General features: G+C 42.9%; 3 protein-coding genes across 5 annotated transcripts; 1 reads left to right on the top strand and 2 right to left on the bottom strand.

The window, feature by feature from the left end:
* The first annotated feature begins 43 nt into the window (after nucleotides 1-43).
* Nucleotides 44-3553, top strand: e2f5 (E2F transcription factor 5). Its single transcript, XM_076972168.1, has 8 exons — nucleotides 44-373; nucleotides 999-1108; nucleotides 1252-1417; nucleotides 1917-2021; nucleotides 2191-2479; nucleotides 2769-2942; nucleotides 3112-3150; nucleotides 3428-3553. The coding sequence occupies exons 1-8, from the start codon at nucleotides 191-193 to the stop codon at nucleotides 3535-3537; spliced, it is 1176 nt and encodes a 391-aa protein (XP_076828283.1). The 5' UTR covers nucleotides 44-190; the 3' UTR covers nucleotides 3538-3553.
* A 2630-nt stretch (nucleotides 3554-6183) lies between these two features.
* ackr4a (atypical chemokine receptor 4a) lies at nucleotides 6184-9872 on the bottom strand. 2 transcript variants are annotated; one of them, XM_076972169.1, is made up of 3 exons: nucleotides 9607-9872; nucleotides 8792-8876; nucleotides 6184-8623 (listed from the first exon to the last, which is right to left on the bottom strand). In XM_076972169.1, the coding sequence occupies exons 2-3, from the start codon at nucleotides 8850-8852 to the stop codon at nucleotides 7521-7523; spliced, it is 1164 nt and encodes a 387-aa protein (XP_076828284.1). In that variant the 5' UTR covers nucleotides 8853-8876; nucleotides 9607-9872; the 3' UTR covers nucleotides 6184-7520. The 2 variants fall into 2 exon arrangements, with proteins under 2 accessions (XP_076828284.1, XP_076828285.1); XM_076972170.1 differs by lacking the exon at nucleotides 8792-8876 and having other exon boundaries at nucleotides 9607-9869.
* A 1120-nt stretch (nucleotides 9873-10992) lies between these two features.
* Nucleotides 10993-15179, bottom strand: LOC143474673 (uncharacterized). Of its 2 annotated transcripts, none has more exons than XM_076972191.1 (8): nucleotides 14956-15179; nucleotides 14619-14681; nucleotides 13929-14006; nucleotides 13758-13817; nucleotides 13568-13669; nucleotides 13256-13351; nucleotides 11967-12033; nucleotides 10993-11520 (listed from the first exon to the last, which is right to left on the bottom strand). In XM_076972191.1, exons 1-8 carry the CDS (start codon nucleotides 15097-15099, stop codon nucleotides 11498-11500), a joined length of 633 nt encoding a protein of 210 aa, XP_076828306.1. In that variant the 5' UTR covers nucleotides 15100-15179; the 3' UTR covers nucleotides 10993-11497. The 2 variants fall into 2 exon arrangements, with proteins under 2 accessions (XP_076828306.1, XP_076828307.1); XM_076972192.1 differs by having other exon boundaries at nucleotides 10993-11517; nucleotides 14956-15178.
* Nucleotides 15180-17056: the final 1877 nt, after the last annotated feature.

The raw sequence follows: 17056 nt of genomic DNA, 5'->3' as shown, positions 1-17056 counted from the left end.
CGAAGCCGTGATGTTGCTATGGTAACGGTAACTGAACGTCATTTCCTTTCATTTAAAATCCCCCGAGCACAGTTGTTACTCTGAGGTAAATACCATGAATGGGGGGTATTTTTTTAACCCCCCCTTCTCCGTTATTTAATTAGTTGTGGGTAACCTGGATGGATAACCGCTTCCTCCGAGGCAAACCTGAATGGTCGCGGTAGTATATTTCGGATATAGTCGCGGAGTCTCTGAAACTATGGCTGAACTGAGCAGCCTTTCGCACGCAGCTCCGAACGGGTCCAGTCGCCATGAGAAGAGTTTGGGTCTCCTCACTATCAAATTTGTGACGCTGCTCCAAGAGTCCAAGAACGGAGTACTGGACTTAAAAGTGGTAAAGTTTGTTGCCTAACCGTCCCAACTTTTCCTTAAATGGGTCGAGGTTCGCTAGTTAACCAAGCCAGTGGACAACGTGCTGAGGTGAACAAACGTGTACCTGCCTTCACCGTGGCTGTGTGTGGTCACTTCTCCAGGTGTGCTGGCTGACCTTAGAGGAGTAGTCACGCACATCCAGGTAGCCTGTTGTGTGCCTCAAACTAACTCAGGTTTAACGTGTTGCCGAGATTGGACGCTGGCACATGGGCTTCACTGAGGTTCCTGGCAGGTGATCTTGGGTTTGATTTAGCAGTGAGTTGTCTTGCTGGCTTGGATATCTAGCTAAAATGTTAATGTTCGCTAACTTGCCTGTCTGCTCATAAGCAGAAGCGGTTGAGGACGTAGGACAGTCTGTTTTTTTCTGGTAAACACTGAAAAACCTTTCTGACATAAAATGCACCTAACTGGTTATCCACCACCACATAGATTCTAGTTGCGCCCCCCCTCCCCCTCCTCTTTTGTCTACCTGGGAACCTAATTGCTAATCTGACAGTACATGTTCACACTGGGGGTCTCTTGTTGTGCCAGCTGTTTTGTTTGGTGGTGTGAGATGTGTACTGGTTTTTGTGCGATCCTAATTACAGGCTGCAGACACTTTAGCTGTCAGACAGAAGAGAAGAATCTACGACATCACGAATGTGCTTGAAGGGATAGGTCTCATCGAGAAGAAGACGAAAAACACCATCCAGTGGAAGTAAGCGCGAAGACCGACATTTCTGCATAGTGATGCCTGAATATGTGATGGGCGTAGTGATGCCTTTTAAAATTCAGGCTATGTCCTCCGCACTTTGCTGCTGTTAATATTAGCTGTTCAAACCTCATCTCATTCTTAATCAGGGGGGAGAGTTCTGGCTGCCAACCTCAGGAGATCTTGGAACAGGTGGAACTTCTGAAGGCTCAGATATCCGAGCTAGAGAGACAGGAGAGAGAACTGGATGTTCAAAAAGAATGTCTACAGCAGAGCAACAAACACCTGAAGGAAGACCCAGATAACCACAGATATCCTTTTAGCCCAGTTTCCTGGATATAAAAGCTGGAATCATATAACCCAATTTATTAACAAATTGAGATCACCATTTTACCAGATTTACCAGTTTACCTTCATTGGAAGCTCAACACCTTAAGAATTACCTGGAAAAATGTGAAATTCCAGCACCATTGTTTGAAAAAGTAGCACTAATTATATGAGTGCTCAACTGTGGTAATGTGCATTTGTTGAGAGTCCAGTTTTTCTGGTATGTAATCTAAGCATCTCACTTGATGCTAGATTTTCAGGCCCCTTTGCCCACCAACATTTTGTCTTTCCACACATTTCAATTATTTTTTCCAAGCTTAGGTTTGACATCTAGTGCCCAGTGGTGGTTTTGATCATAAATTGTTTGCTTTTCTTGTCAAAATTCTGAACAGAGTAGCCCGTTTTATGTTCTGTTTGCACATCCCTTGAAGAACATAGTCTGTGGTCCAAGTCTTTGGTCATGTTTTCCTTGACTTTGTGTACATATAGTTATGTGACACATGAGGATATATGTGATGTGTTCAGTGGCGATACCCTTCTGGCAGTGATGGCACCTGCAGGGACTCAGCTAGAGGTTCCAGTGCCTGAGATGGTACATGTAAAAAAAAAAAACAAACACAACCCAAAAATATTCAAAATGCCAGCAGCCAAGACTGGAGCAGTCTGTGCCAGGCAGGCGAATAACTAGTGAACATATTTTGACTAGACGGTGTTGCGTTTTTTGTTTGTTTGTTTGTTTGTTTTATACTTTGTTATTCTAGGGTCAGAACGGTCTGAAGAGATACCAGGTAAACCTGCGCAGTCAGTCGGCTCCCATTCAAGTGATGCTGATCAACAGGGAGACCGGCAGCTCCAGGCCCGTGGTGTTCTCGGTCCCGCCCCCGGACGAGTCCTACGCTATGCCCACGCCGCCCCACACGCCCGCCAGCCAACAGTGCTTCGCCATCTCATCATCAGACTCCTGCGGTCTGGGGCCCGGCCAGCTGAAGAGCCCGGTGGCGTCTGAGCACCACGTCACACCCTCCTCCTCTCCTCCTGATGTTCATATGGGTACATGCGTCAGTGTGACCTGTTTTCTTGCTAATGCATAGATTTGCAGGAACTGGGCATTTGCGTAATTTTGTCTGACTATTAATCTCTATCTTATGTTGCTACTCTTGCATGATAATTTCCGCTTGTGAATCAATAAACATCTATGTTTATTAAATATCTATAATATATCTGTATGTATCTGTGTATATCTCCTCAATATGATTGTAAAGATCATATTTTAAGTTTATATGATTCCTCCATTTCCATCTAGTTGTGCTTACATCTGATTCCCCCCTCCCTTTGTAAGAGTGCCATCCTGAGTCCCCAGTCAGCCAGTGTCTGCTGATGCAGGAGCCCCTGGTTGGTACTGAGGTGGGTCAGGCACACGGGGAGCTGGACGGGCAGGACGGGCCCTCCATGCTGGATGTGGGCAGCCTGCTGAGACTGAGCACTGTGGACCAGATGAAGGAGGAGAGAGAAGGTGGGAGCCTGTGCAGAATGTTGCTGCAGCACAGTAGTGTTTACTGCTTCACCGGCTGTTTGATTCAACTGGGACATGTCCTGACGTGTGTGTGTGTGTGTGTGTGTGTGTGTGTGAGATGTCCTTTAATATCCGATTGTTTCGCTTAAAATTTGTTTGTGTTTTGAAGGGGTTGCTGACCTCATAGACGAGCTCATGTCATCAGATGGTAAGTTCCGCTGCGATTGGTGAATTATGTAGGTGCTGTGAACTAGTCTGTTGCTGCTCACTGCCCCCTTGTGTCCAAATTAGTCACTCCTAGCTATGATCGTTGTGTGTGTGTGTGTGTGTGTGTGTGTGTGTGTGTTACTGTAAAAACCTGAGAGTCTAAATATTCTGGTTATGCCAGGACTGAAGGAAGCCGTGTGCTTAATCTCATCTGAATCACTGTAGATCCCTCCTTACACTGCCATGCGTGAGTCTCTAAATTTTTTTTGTCTCTGTAGTTTTTCCCCTCTTGCGACTGTCACCCAACCCTGGTGTGGATTACAACTTCAACCTGGACGACAATGAAGGAGTGTGTGACCTCTTCGATGTACAGATTCTTAATTATTAAAGGAACCTTAATGCTCCACTGGGTTCTGGCACGGCTTGCTCTGAATAGAAGTCATCCTCTTTTCCATGGCAACGCTCCACGGCCAGAACGCTGCCGTTGCCCAAATTTCAAAGCAAATGCTTGGTGATCTCCACACCCTTCAGTTTACCCTTAATTCACATAAATGTTTAAATGTGCCCTTCCTGTGATGTCACTGACGGCGACATCTTTGAGAAATACTGATTTATTTACTTTCAGTACCATCAGTGGTTAAAAAGTGAATGTTTAGTCACTGATGAGTAGCATAATGCTTCAGTAAAGATTGCTGATAAACAGACATGCTGTGTGTGTGTGTGCGCGCGCGTGCGTGTGTTTGTGTGCGCACGTGCGTGTGTGTGTGTCCTTTCAGCATGTCTGTAGAGATATGGGCTTCTCCCATTGTCCTCACTCACTGGATATCCAGTCATTAGAGCTTGTTCCATATTGTATTTTTTTGTTACCATTTATATGAACACTGCTGGTGCTGCCTTATTTCAAGCTTTCGAGAAAAAAATGAAAGTGTTTGCTTTGTACAATAAGTTGCTCATACAGAATTGTATCTAATTTAAATAATTTTGAAACTTCTTAAATGAATGTTCTGTTCAGCTGCCTTGATCTTTAGGTCTTTTGAACTGACTGAACACTTGTGCCTTTTGTAGCACTTTTTTGAATGTCTGCTTTCTTCCTAACTCTTGCCTAATCAAAGCATTTTTGGGGTTTGTTTTGCACATTTTTTTAATCAAAAGTTTCATATAAAACACTATTGCATAAGTGAATATTGTGAAAATTCAGTTTTTGGGGGGTGGAGTACACATAAACCACTCTGATTTGGGCATTAACAAGTTTGTGTTTTCAGTTAACTGAGCCATGTGTATGTAACATACCTATTTTGTTTCCCATGTTGTGCTGCGTGACTAACACGGTTAATACGAAAGCCCACATTTAAACTAATCGCTTAAATCGTTATGCTTAGGCTGCCCAATCCAGCGTAATTTGGTTTACAGTGGTGACAATCTCACATGGCCCAATGTTCCTCATGCTATAGTACAACATCAATAGCACAGTCACGGTATTTTAAAAAGTAGAATTATACGGTCATCTGGAAGTTAAGTCAATTTTTTTTTACCCCTTAGTTTGTAAGATGAAGAATATGGTGCTGTAGACACAGTGCATGACCTGTTGTCCTCATAAGGGAGTGGGGTGGGAGAGTTGGCTAAGAAAGCATTAAAAATGATTTTTTTATGGCCATGGTGACCGTTCTACTTTCTGTAGCTATATAATTGATGTGAGGTAATGAAGAGGTTACCTTCTCAAATATCACATTCATACACACAGCTCTGCACATAAATCTGCATAATCAGGGTCTATTCCAACAACCTGGAGGAATGTTTTAAAGGACTGTTTATTTGTACTTTATCTTTTGGGGTTAAACAGTGGAATCATTGTTACCATATGGTTCCTTCAAAATCTCATGAGAATGTTTCTGCATGTATGCAAGACAGTAATGTAAATATTTATGGAGTTAGATGTAAACGAATGGACTATGAGTCTGTTGTGAAGTGAACAGTCTGTTGAGGCTGTGGATTAGTTTAAAAGAAACCTATTATACTGGTAAACTTTTGTACAACAGAGGGTGCTAGAGTCCAACTAACCTAAAACATTTCACCACCTCAAAATTGTTTTGTTTAGTTTTTCAGCTCCCGAACACTGAAATGTTTAATAATTAATGTTAGTCAGACATTCTCTTCTGTGGGGTAGGTTCAAGAATACTTCACTGTCCTCTGAAGACATGAAGTATACCTTTTGTGAATCTCAGATCTGATGAAAGCTGATGTGTTTCTCACCAATGTAACCTCAGAAGAGCTTGTCTGAAAGCACATTCTAGCACATTTGTTCTGCATACTGTATGAGGAAATGCTGTATAAGAATGTCTGTAAACTCCCTCTCAAAAGAGGTGCGTACTGCAAAATTGTAAAGATCTTGAACATGGCAGTAAATCAACAAAAGTCAGATGAGGAAAGATATTTTTTAGCATGCTAAAAGGTTGGCATTAAATTGGCATGGTTTGCTGTAAGTATATGAGTAATTGTTGATTTGGACTTTCTAGAGTTTCCATATGAGATCGGGGTTAATTCTTAAAATATGTTAACGCGAATATCTCCCGACTAAGACTGGTTACATTTATCAACAGTTATGGGTCATCAGAACTGACTCCAGGGGTTGTACACTGGTACAGGTTTGTCTGGGCATGAATTCAACAACACTGCGTGCCTTGATCGGGAATGGTGTGCCATGACTGATTATTGTAGCAAATTTGACAGCTGCACCATCTTTGCGTGTGAAGGTAGATGTCTTAGTTGAGCAGCCAAGTTCACATCACAAAGACGCATGTCGCTGCTTCAACTCACCCTGCTGTTAATTTTTAGTGTCTTGGTTCAGTGCCATTTCGCATGACCTCTCGCCTCTTTTGAGTTTCAGGTAACAGACCCCTAACGTTCAGTTGAGGCTTGTGAGAGTCCTTCAGTGATGTCCGACTCTGTGGGCCTGAGGTCAGGAAAACGATCCCACACACTCCTCATCCCTCCGACTCTCAGCTGGGAGGAGGTTCATGACAAGAGGTGTTTGTGCTGCTCTTTAAACTGGATCATGTTTATTATGATAACTCAGTCGAAGGTAGTACCACATGACAGCTGAGGCACAGCACACATCTCCAATTTACAAAAAAAAACTTTGCATTGCTTTTTCTCTTTAGTCATACTGTGTGCATAGAGGTAAATGAACAGGTCATTAGGTGTGACCCCCAGTTAGGGATAAGATGAGCCATTTGAAGTAGAGACTTCTTTTCTTCCTCAACTACAATTTGATTATGGTAAGAAAGAAGTGCACATAGTCATATAGCCTTATTCTTACTTTCCTAGAGGTCACTTCTAAGTAAACAAACCACATCAACATTCAGAATGCTTTAACATTTGAGTGCACAAACTGAAACCACATACAGTCACACACGTCCGCTGATTTTCATTCACAAATCAAACATTTCCTCCTTTTTAAATTGGCTTCCTTAATTTTTACACTTTCAAACCTTGTGATCTGATCACCGAGGTCTGATCTGATCACTTACTGTAAATCAGTAAGTCAAGGCTTATTCAGATGGTTTAGCTTTCTACTCATTAAAGGTCGATCGCTTTTTCTCAGTCCCTTTCATGGTTTGATCGCTTGATTAAAAGAAATTTCCCTGTGCTGTTCATCATAGCCAGATGGAAATTCCCTGAACATATGGTCCCAAGTACCGAAATGCTCGGGATGTATATACTCATACTGAAACGCCCACGTGCCTTGATAGATGGAAACAAGATCGTTGTCACCGCTGTTATTCCGCCTACAAAATATTAGTGTATACCTGTATGAAGAATATTTCCGGTGTCGACAACCTCTGGTGTCATAGCGCCTCCTCATGTTCGCTTGTGTAAGCTTGTAAAGTTTTGCAATACTTTTATTTCGTAATTCACCAAGCCAGTGAATTTATTTATTTCGCAGTTCACCAAAAGGCTTTTTCCACAAATGTTCAAAAACGGAAAAGATTGTGGTTTTGGGAGTCACAAAAATAATAACTAGCCTACATGAAAACAGTTATGATACGTTTGCCCATAATCTGATATGAATCTTTGTGTACGTACATAAGAATGTGAATAGCCTATATACGTATGCAGAGTAAATATTTATAATTGTGGGTATTTTTCTTAAATGTATGTATATCAAAAATATTTTTAAAATGTAAATATTTTATCAATAATAATGATAAACATCTTTTATACATTTTTTTGTGGACCATAGGACCCAAACATCTTTTTCAGTTCGTTATATTGTGTGGGTCAGTCCACAGAATATCAGAGCTTGGCCGATTTGTTTATGGACACTGATTCAGTAATGTTCAGTGAGGTGACACTTGTTTCCTGTATATATTATCATATGGAGAAGCTGCTGGTCTTTGGGGAGTGTGAATTGGAATTGAAAGACATGTCTACTCCCCCCTCCACCTGTCTCCGTGCCGATCTCCTCCACTGGCCGACGCTTTTAGCGAACTTCAGCACACGCTGTCTGAAGGAGGCGCCGATAAAAGCGTAGAGTACCGGGTTCAGGCAGCAGTGAGTCAGAGCCAGACTCCTGGTGATCTGAACCGCCCGGTCCAGGGCTTTGCTCACCCCACAGTGGGTCACCAACGCGTGCATCGCATCCAGGGTGCGGCTGAACTTCAGCACGTTGTAGGGCAGCTGCGTGAGCACGAACGTCCCGACCACCACCAGCAGCACACGGACGGGCCGCCACCTCCTTCTCCCCCTGCTGTCCAGCGGGAGGCTCAGCAGCGTGCGCACCACACGGGTGTAGCAGTACACCATCACCGCCAGCGGTGCCAGGAAGCTCAGCACCACCTGGAGAACCTCCACCGTCACCTTCGCCTGGAGCGCCGCGTCCGACGGGTACACGGCCATGCACACCCGCCCGTTGGCCAGGTCCCTCACCGTGCAGAGCACCAGGTCGGGGATCCCCAGCAGGAAGGCGGTGGCCCACACGACCAGACCGAGCTTGGCCGAATTCTCCTTCCTGAACGCCCGGCCCAGCCTCCCGTCCTTCGTCGCGGGTGTCAGCGCCAGGTATCTATCCAGGCTGATGCACGCCAGGATGATCATGCTGCAAGTGAAGTTGACCGTGTACAAAGCTGAAACGAGCTTGCACGGCGCCTCCCCGAGCTCCCAGCCGCGCACGGCCGCCGACGCCCAGAAGGGCAAGGTCAGCAGCAGGAGCAGGTCCGCCACGGCCAGGTGCACCACCAGCGCGTCCGACAGCGTCCTCGCCCGCTTGGCGTGCACGTACACGGCCACCACCAGCGCGTTGCCCGCTACGCCCACCACCAGACACAGCCCGTAAACCACCGGCTGGAAGACTCTCGCAAAGGAGCGCACGTCGTCCTTCTCACACATGGTTTGGTAGTCGTCATAGCTGAAGTTGTAGCTGTTATTCTCGGCGTAGTCGTAGTCCTCTTCTACATAGTCCATTCTCGTTATGATGTCTGCAGAACAACAGCGGTTATTCGCCGCACAGTCCGGAATTGTATTAAAATGTTTGGAGACTGAACAATTTGATTAGTACGTGCTTAAAGAAGTAAAAACAACTTTTTTTTCCTTTCTAAAATCTAAGTAGAGAGAAAACCACACCCAGGATTAAACCCAGCTCTCACAGATAGAAAACATCTTCTCTGAAGTAGACCAATAACGCTCTCCAACGATCTTCCACGTCATCCCACTTTAGATAACCACTTTCAGCTACCACAAAAATTACATAAAACACACGATTGCATCAACTCACAGAAGTACAAACAACACCTGCATTACAGTTTTTATGGATGGACTCATATATTTGCTCATATATTTGCAGGACTTATTTTTTTGTGAAGATAGCAAATATTGAGTCCATGACTAGCTGCACTAGCGTGTGTTTAACATGACATGAATATTTGCAACATGAGTATTGATTATTTCTCATTTAACATCTCCCTGCGCATATGGGAACCAGACAGTATCCCAGATTGCCTTATGCACGGAAGAACAGAATTCCTGGCATTCCTGCTGTACTGTAACACACTGTCGGAAAACACTTTCCAAATGTCTAGTATTAATTCCAGATGGTGTATCATGGACATTCACTGCATCTGTGCCCTCCTGAATGCCCACTGCACTCACGGTGCACCAGTGTCTTCTCTAGCCCTTCACGAATACCCTGGTCAGGAAAGTTGAGGAGTCCTGCCCAGTCAAATAAGGCACGTACATTTACACTATTCCTGTCTTCAAAGAGGAGCTGAATGCCTGAATGTATTTAAAACTTGTTTTCACAAATGATGATTTCATCTCGGTACATTCTTACTCGCAATATACACTTCAAACCTTAAACCCTTTAAAATGTTTCTATAAGCCCAGACATGTTTACAGATATGTAAGCTTCTAATGTATGATGCTGATATTGGGCTGATATTGATATGAGAGTGTGATCTCTTACCTTGCCTAGCTGGCTGAGAAGCTAGGGTAGATCTGGTCACAAATACTGAGAGAGCTCGCAGAGAGAACACCTTTATGTGTGTGTGTGTGTGTGTGTGTGTGTGTGTTATTGAGAAAGAGAGCGGGAGGGGGAGGCAGAGTAGCTATTCACAAAAAACTTGCAAAAACGGCAGAGGTGGACGAGCTTCGTCTGGTGTGCGTGGGGTTTCTGCCTCAAGAAACACGAGGCGAACGTTTCCGAATAATTATAGCTCTGTGGCTTTACATGTGCTTGTGGTCGGCCATGTTCCTAAGAGGATGTGCAGGCAGGAAGGAAGACAAACATTCTTTGATAACAACCGAACATTCAGCTCGGCATTCAACCGCCACGGGGCTGACTGGAACATCTCCAGCCTCCCTCCAGAACGGGCTGAGCAGTGCACATCAGCATCTTCGGTTCCAACACTTCCAGTTTGGGTTCCCCATACGAACGGCTGATGGACTCAGTCAGCACTTTCATTATTATTAATCATTTGGTAGCAGTCACTTGACAGAGGAAGAGTTCAGCTTCAGTAAGTGTCACAGGTCTGTGCGCTGAACAACGCGGAAAAATGCGGAATTCTGTGTCCTTCCCGGAAATTAATTTCTAGGATAACCGAATGTTTTGATATGTCTATACACATTACAAACACCAAACAATGCATAAGCATGAATATGCTATTGTTAAATTTCTGAACCTTTCTCTCTGTTTATATATGCCTCTATAAAATGCTTGTTCATACCAAACTTTATTTTTTGGTTTTCAATTATTTTAGATACTGTTAAGACTTTTCTGTTTCTGTTTGACTGGACAACGATCAATTGCACCACCTTTGTTATTGTGCTGTGTCTCCTGCATGCTATGTCCCAAGTGCTCGTGTCAAAACCTGTCTCCACTTGGACTTGACTGGTGTTTAAACAACTGCTGGGGCAAAACACCACCATAATCAAGTCAAAACACTCATGTGCTTTGCCTCATTTTTACTTTATAAAACCATGATTCTGACTTACCAACTTCAACATGTCCTCTGTACAAAGTCCCCTACAGTTCTGTTTGGGCTCTAAGACTAAACATGTCCTAAACATGCCAGACTGTGTTTTCATGTGCTCGATTGTCAGATTGTTCGTCTTGGTGTAGTTGGACATATGCTAGCAATTTAATCTACACACACACACACACACACACACACACACACACACACACACACACACACACACACACACACACACACACAGAGCAGCAGATGCTATGCAAAAATAAAAGCCTTTGATGTTAGCACAGCTCATATTTCAGAAACATAAACATAAATGACTCGTGTATCATCGACTGTGTTGTAATTACTACTAAAAATATCTGAAAAATTGTTCATTATAAATGTGATTTTATTGTCATTACTACACATACAGCATCAGGGGGTCTGGGACCCCAAACATATGGGTATATAAAAATTACCAAAACACAGGCCAACCATAGACTGGTGCAAACAACACATCACCAAATGTTCCCTGTTACGTCTAACTCAAACTCATAACTAACTCCTCTATTATATTTTGTTTGAGTGTACTCATAGCATAGCAGTGACAAACAGAATCAATGTCCATGCGCTACTACTGGTGATTTACCTCTAGACCTCTAGGCTACAGTGGCATGCTATGTGACGTTATACACTTCTGGGTTTGGCTTTCCTGGCATATAAAACTCAGGAAACCACCCAGTCACCAGGGTAAAAAACTCGGAAGACTTAACCACCAGTGCGTGTCTTCACCACACACACTTCCACATTCTCCAAACATTCAGAGGAGGAGGACCGTTTGGCAGGAAGCCTCAAACACAAGATCCTTCACTTCCAGCACAGTGCAGAGTCTTCCAACTGTTACTGGAGGATTTCTTCATCTACTTAAAAACAGACAACAACAATAACAATGCGTCTATGTGTTTACTCATTTAATTTCCCAAACACAAACAAATTGCCTGGTAATTGCTGCCACTTAGTGGTGTCTTTTGGAACTGCACAAAATAACAGCTATAATACATTAGAAGAGTATGAGTGGATTATTAAGATAAAAGTTCCTGTGTCATTTATTACTGTCATTTGAAAATATAACATTGGCTATATGTTTTCCTATATGTTCAACAATTTCAATAAAAACATTCTTGTTTTTAATTATTTATATTATGACTTAAATGCACGTGATTTATTAAAAATTCTCTGTAAAAAGAATCAGAATGTACTGTTGCTGGCAGGCTGTAGTGCTGTGGTGGTCTGAGCTGTCTCTCACTAATCACCATGACGCTCCATCTACATAAAGATAGATGAATCAGTGCAAGATCAAATCAGTAACCTGCTACTCCTGGAGGTTGTGGCTGAGAGATCTTCTGGTCGACGTATCTTGGTCCCTCTGTGTTCGTCTAAAAACAGGCGTACAGGGGAAAGATGCAAACACGTGTGTTAAATACGGAGCATTCGGGGACAACAGGACACAGCTGTTGACACTGAAGTCTGCTTGATTAGCCTTAGTGTTCAAGATCAAACTGTATTATGCAATTAACAAAAGTCCAAAATGATATTAGATATGTTTGTATTGTATTTATATAAATATAAAAAATATGTACTTTCCCCAAATCATCACATAGTTTATATATGCATTACCTATATTATTCATTAAATATATTCATGTTATATATATTGGCTTTTTTCAGCATATTTGGCACGTATTGAGGAACAGACAAAACATGTTCTATCATCTATGCTTCACCTCAGGAGCTTTGAAAGACAAACTCCATCAACAGCTCAGACAAACGAGGGACGCACTTGTAACGCAACTCGCGAGAGAATCCATCGTGAGGTTTTTTTTTTTTTTTTCGCGATAAAAGAACCCAAGAGCCTTTCCACAGAAAATAAAAGAACTAAAACCTCCGCCAAGAGGACTGCGGGAAACGCACCGAAAGAAGACTAAAGAAAAGAACGTGTAATAGTCTACTCAAGAAAAATGTAATAAACGAGCTGAGGACGCCAGGGGAAGTAGCTGGCCCTTTGACCACAACGGTAAGTAACAAAAAACCCTCCCCAAGATAACCAACAAAAACTGGATAGAGAAACGACCAGATCGGCACAGGAGTGAACACACTGAAATAGACTTTAGAGAGAAAGCATGGGGACGAGACACCAGGACAACGCCACACATTACCCATAAGAGAGGCTGACTGCCAGGATCGTTGCAGCAAATTCTGGGCCCTGTACACTCTCAATGTCAGTGGGCCCCTATAAATGCCAGTAAACGAGGCACATGAGCAAAATGGGCCCCTCTCCCTACTCGGGCCCTGGGTAGTCAGGTCCACTTTTCCCCCCACTACCGAATACGAATAGCGTAGGTCAACAAACAGCTCAGCAGTGAGACACCGCAGCTGGCTTCCTTAAGTAGGACTGCAGATGGGACCACCCTGGAGCCGGCCACATCCACAACAGGTCAGGGAGGTGAGGGGCGCACACACACAACACACCCGAAGTGTTCTGAGCATCTAGAAAGAGCGGCAGTGCCTAGAAACGACAACAGGACGGGCAGAACTGGGAGAAATCTCAACACCCTCATAAATCGTTCAGCTCAGCGACACTTTCCGGTCGGGTCCTTACAGTTAATACGGACATGGCCCCGGAGTTCTTCTTCTTCGTCTTCTTCTTCTTCTTCTTCTTCTTTTCTGTCTGTTGTCGGACTCTTGATTTGTGTTCCTAGTCACCAAATAACACAAATTAAGTCACAAAACGTATGAAAGTTTACCCAAAAAAAAAAAACCAAAAAACTTTTGAAAGCATTTCACTTCATACATTTTTCAGTTCATGGTGGATTACAGTTGGTGCTCTCTCCTCAGCTACGGGAAGAGATATCTGTGAAGTAACAACAGGAGGGGGAGAACTCGGAGAAATATTAAAACCCTTATAAATTACCAGGTCAGGAGCTCTTTCCTGTGCTATTGCAGACAAGGCCCCATGGTTCTTCTTCTTCTTCTTCTTATTCTCTGTCTGTCGTCGGACTCTTGATTTGTGTTCCTAGTCAGCAAATAACACAAATTAAGTCACAAAATGTATGAAAGTTTACCCAAGAAAAATAAACTTTTGAAAGCATTTCACTTCATACATTTTTCAGTTCGTGGTGGATTACAATTGGTGTTTTCTCCTCAGCTACAGGAAGAGATATCTGCGAAATGACAATGAAGGGGAGAATTCAGAGAAATTTCAACACCCTCATAAACATTTTTGAAATGAGACAATCGTTCAGCTCAGCGCCACTTCCCCGTCGGGTCCTTACAGCTAGTACGGACATGGCCCCGGGGTTCACCGGTTTCTTCTTCTTCTTCTTCGTCTGTCGTCTAACTCTCGTATATTTCTACCATACAACACAAAATGGCAGTTTTGGCAGTGTGAGAATTTACACAAAGAAAGTATCAACTGTTTTATAAGAAACTAAAAACAGAAAACATTTCATTTCAGTTCTTTTTCAAGTTTTTGGTATGTGTTTTAAAACCCCTTAATTAGGACCTATTCAGACCTATTTTTAAAGAGCAGAATTTTATTTTGTGGGTCTGCTAGAATAGATTAACATATTTCAATGTTCCCAAAACACATCATTTTTCCTCCTTATTCATCCTTTGAAATGCTCTGTTAGAGCTTGTCTGTCTTTAACCCTCCCCTGCCCAAGAGCCCAGTGAGCTCGGAGTGGTCAGCTTGCCCTCTCTATTCTAGCCAAGGTCACTCGTAGGTGGCCTGTATGTATTGTTACAGGATTACATCACCCTGTAACAGAGGAAACGGGCTGAAATTACAATGAAACATTTCAGGCTGCTGAGGAAGAAAAAGTGTTTTTGTTTTCTGGGAGTGAATAATTAAATCTTTAGGTTTTCTAACTATTTACATGCACAAACAAGCTACCTAACGCTAATGGAAAATCCAGAGAAGCGTGAACATGTGCCTCTAACACTGCCTGGGCTGACCGTCATACCTTAACAACGACGTCAGAGTCTTTCGGAGCCATATAGTTCAGTCCCATTCTGAAGGGGGGAACCTGTCACAACAAACTGTGCTTGTTATTCATGTCTTTCACCTTTGAATAATTTTAACTCACATGCACCAGATCTGTTTTCCCGTTTTTCAGATGAATTCCATGTAAATGAGATGCTGGGAGCGTTTAGCTCGCATACATAAAAATAACACTGCAGTTCAGTGACACAAAAACCCATACAACATCTTAACCCACCAAGACACACAAACCACCACTTCGCCCACTGCACCTTCCCCACGTCTCCTCGTGCATCCTGTAGGAAGATCCCGGCGCTCACCTCAGCCAGCAGCACTTCGGCCTTGTGGCCGCGGTCCGGACGGCTCAGCTGCAGTGCCGCGTGGCTCCCGGCATCTGTGCACCGAGTGGGGCAGAACAGGCAGAGCTGCAGTCCCAGAAACACCAGCAGCACTTTCAGTCCCATTGTGAAACCTTCTGGATCCCAGACGCAGTCCCGACTTTATAAACACTCTACCTAACTGCTCCCAGATGTGGAGTTAGGCTGGGTGCCCGGCTCTTCTCTGCAAACGGACGGGACACCAGTGACAACTGGAGGGGCGTGTGGGAAGGCACCAATGACAACACAGTAACCAGGGGAATCATTTCATAAACATGATGTTCCTAACTGAGTGGGGTTGCGCTAATCCCCAAAAAAGATCATTTTGTTCTAGGGGATCTGTATAGTCACAAGTTAACAGAGTGGATTACTTTAGATTATCATAATGCTCCGTCAACCAGGATAGTCTGTCTGATGACTCCGCTTAGAATGGCTGTTTAGAAGGGAACTGATGATTGATTAAAGAATTCTTTATGAGCCAGAACTTCGCCTTCTATTTTATGAACCTAACACATGGAAATGTGAAATTGGTTATGGTTCAGTTTGCATTCATCACTTTTCATAGCCCATAAGAAGAAGAATTTGGGAGTGTGTTTGTTTTGAGGAGTGTGTGCGCGCCTCACGCCTCCCAGTCTTGCTGCTGGTGTCCCAGTAGACTCTTCGGTGAACATGCAAACATTCAGCGCAAACGTCCCACTCTAACTGCATGGAGTAAAATATATTTAAGCAATTTCAGAGGATTATAAGGATCCTTTGAAATTGATCCTTCGGCTTAATGCAGTATTTTTGTGGCCAGCGTGATGTTACCGAGATACTTGCGCACCTTCGCCATTTCTCCTGGATAGTTTAGTCGGTTCTGCAGTACTGACGGCAGATTCCCAGCACTATGGATCCAGAACTCCATCTTCCCCGGGGGAGGGGTGGGGTCTTAACAAGATGGCTTAACGCGCATGTGACTTGGATTACCGTGTCCGTGAGCCACTGATTCTCATCTGGATACATATAGGCAAAACAATGTATCTAACGCAGATGTAACCATTAGTTACAATGCTAAAAATGGCAAGTACTCCTCCGTGAACTTAGTACTGGCTGAGAATCATCTAGCAGCCCTTCTTATTGAACAGCTGACATCTGACAAATGTCTTCATGGTCTTGCCCCTCTTTACCTAAGTGAAATGATTGTTAGATATGTTCCAGTCAGGTCTCTCAGGTCTTCAAACAGTAATCTACTGGTGATTCCTAAAAGCCGATTAAAGATTGGCGAGGGTGCTTTTAGCCACTATGGCCCAAAGCTCTGGAATTCTCTTCCTGAAGAGCTCAAAGGCATTTCATCCCTGCATAGTTTTAAGAGCAGTCTCAAAACATTCCTGTTTAGATCCGCTTTTAGTTAAGAAACTCTTAATAGTTTTATCTTATTTACTTTACTTTTTATTATCTTACTTCACTTTTACTTTTTATGTTATTTTAATATTTTTATCTTTAATTTCTTTTAACATTTTCTTTTTGTCTTTGTCTTATCTCCTTTTAATGTTTCTTTTATTTATACTGTAAAGCACTTTGAGTTACATGTATGTATGAAAGGTGCTATACAAATAAAGATTATTATTATTATTATTATCTAGGAACAGTCCTAAATTTAAATAGACTAGACTGCACAATACCTGACTAGGCTTCAGGTTTATTTACTTGCTCCCCTACCTCCGGTGATTATCCAGGTGTCAATAATCTTTCAATAAGCTTTCTGTTAGTTTCGGTTATAAAAGGACTGCATTACGTCCCGTTCTGATATTGACTCTTCTCTATAATGGTCGGCTGTGTACTTCCACTATATTTTCTCAGCATTACTCATGTTTCGTGCATTTCCTTCAAAGAAAATTATTTTCTGGACTTTATGTGTTTATTTTGTGCAGTTGCCTAAATTAAATATAACGTTTAAAAATCAGACGTGATTATATGAGAATGATCCGATTTTCTTACTAATTGAATTATTTGGTTAGGTATACTTCTCTTGGAATCGATACAACATACGATTTCGAAACACGAA

The sequence above is a fragment of the Brachyhypopomus gauderio genome, chromosome 14 (assembly GCF_052324685.1).
Source record: "Brachyhypopomus gauderio isolate BG-103 chromosome 14, BGAUD_0.2, whole genome shotgun sequence".
Lineage (NCBI taxonomy): Eukaryota > Metazoa > Chordata > Actinopteri > Gymnotiformes > Hypopomidae > Brachyhypopomus > Brachyhypopomus gauderio.
Note: the sequence above shows the minus strand (reverse complement) of the source record. Positions and strands in the feature narration are given on the sequence as shown.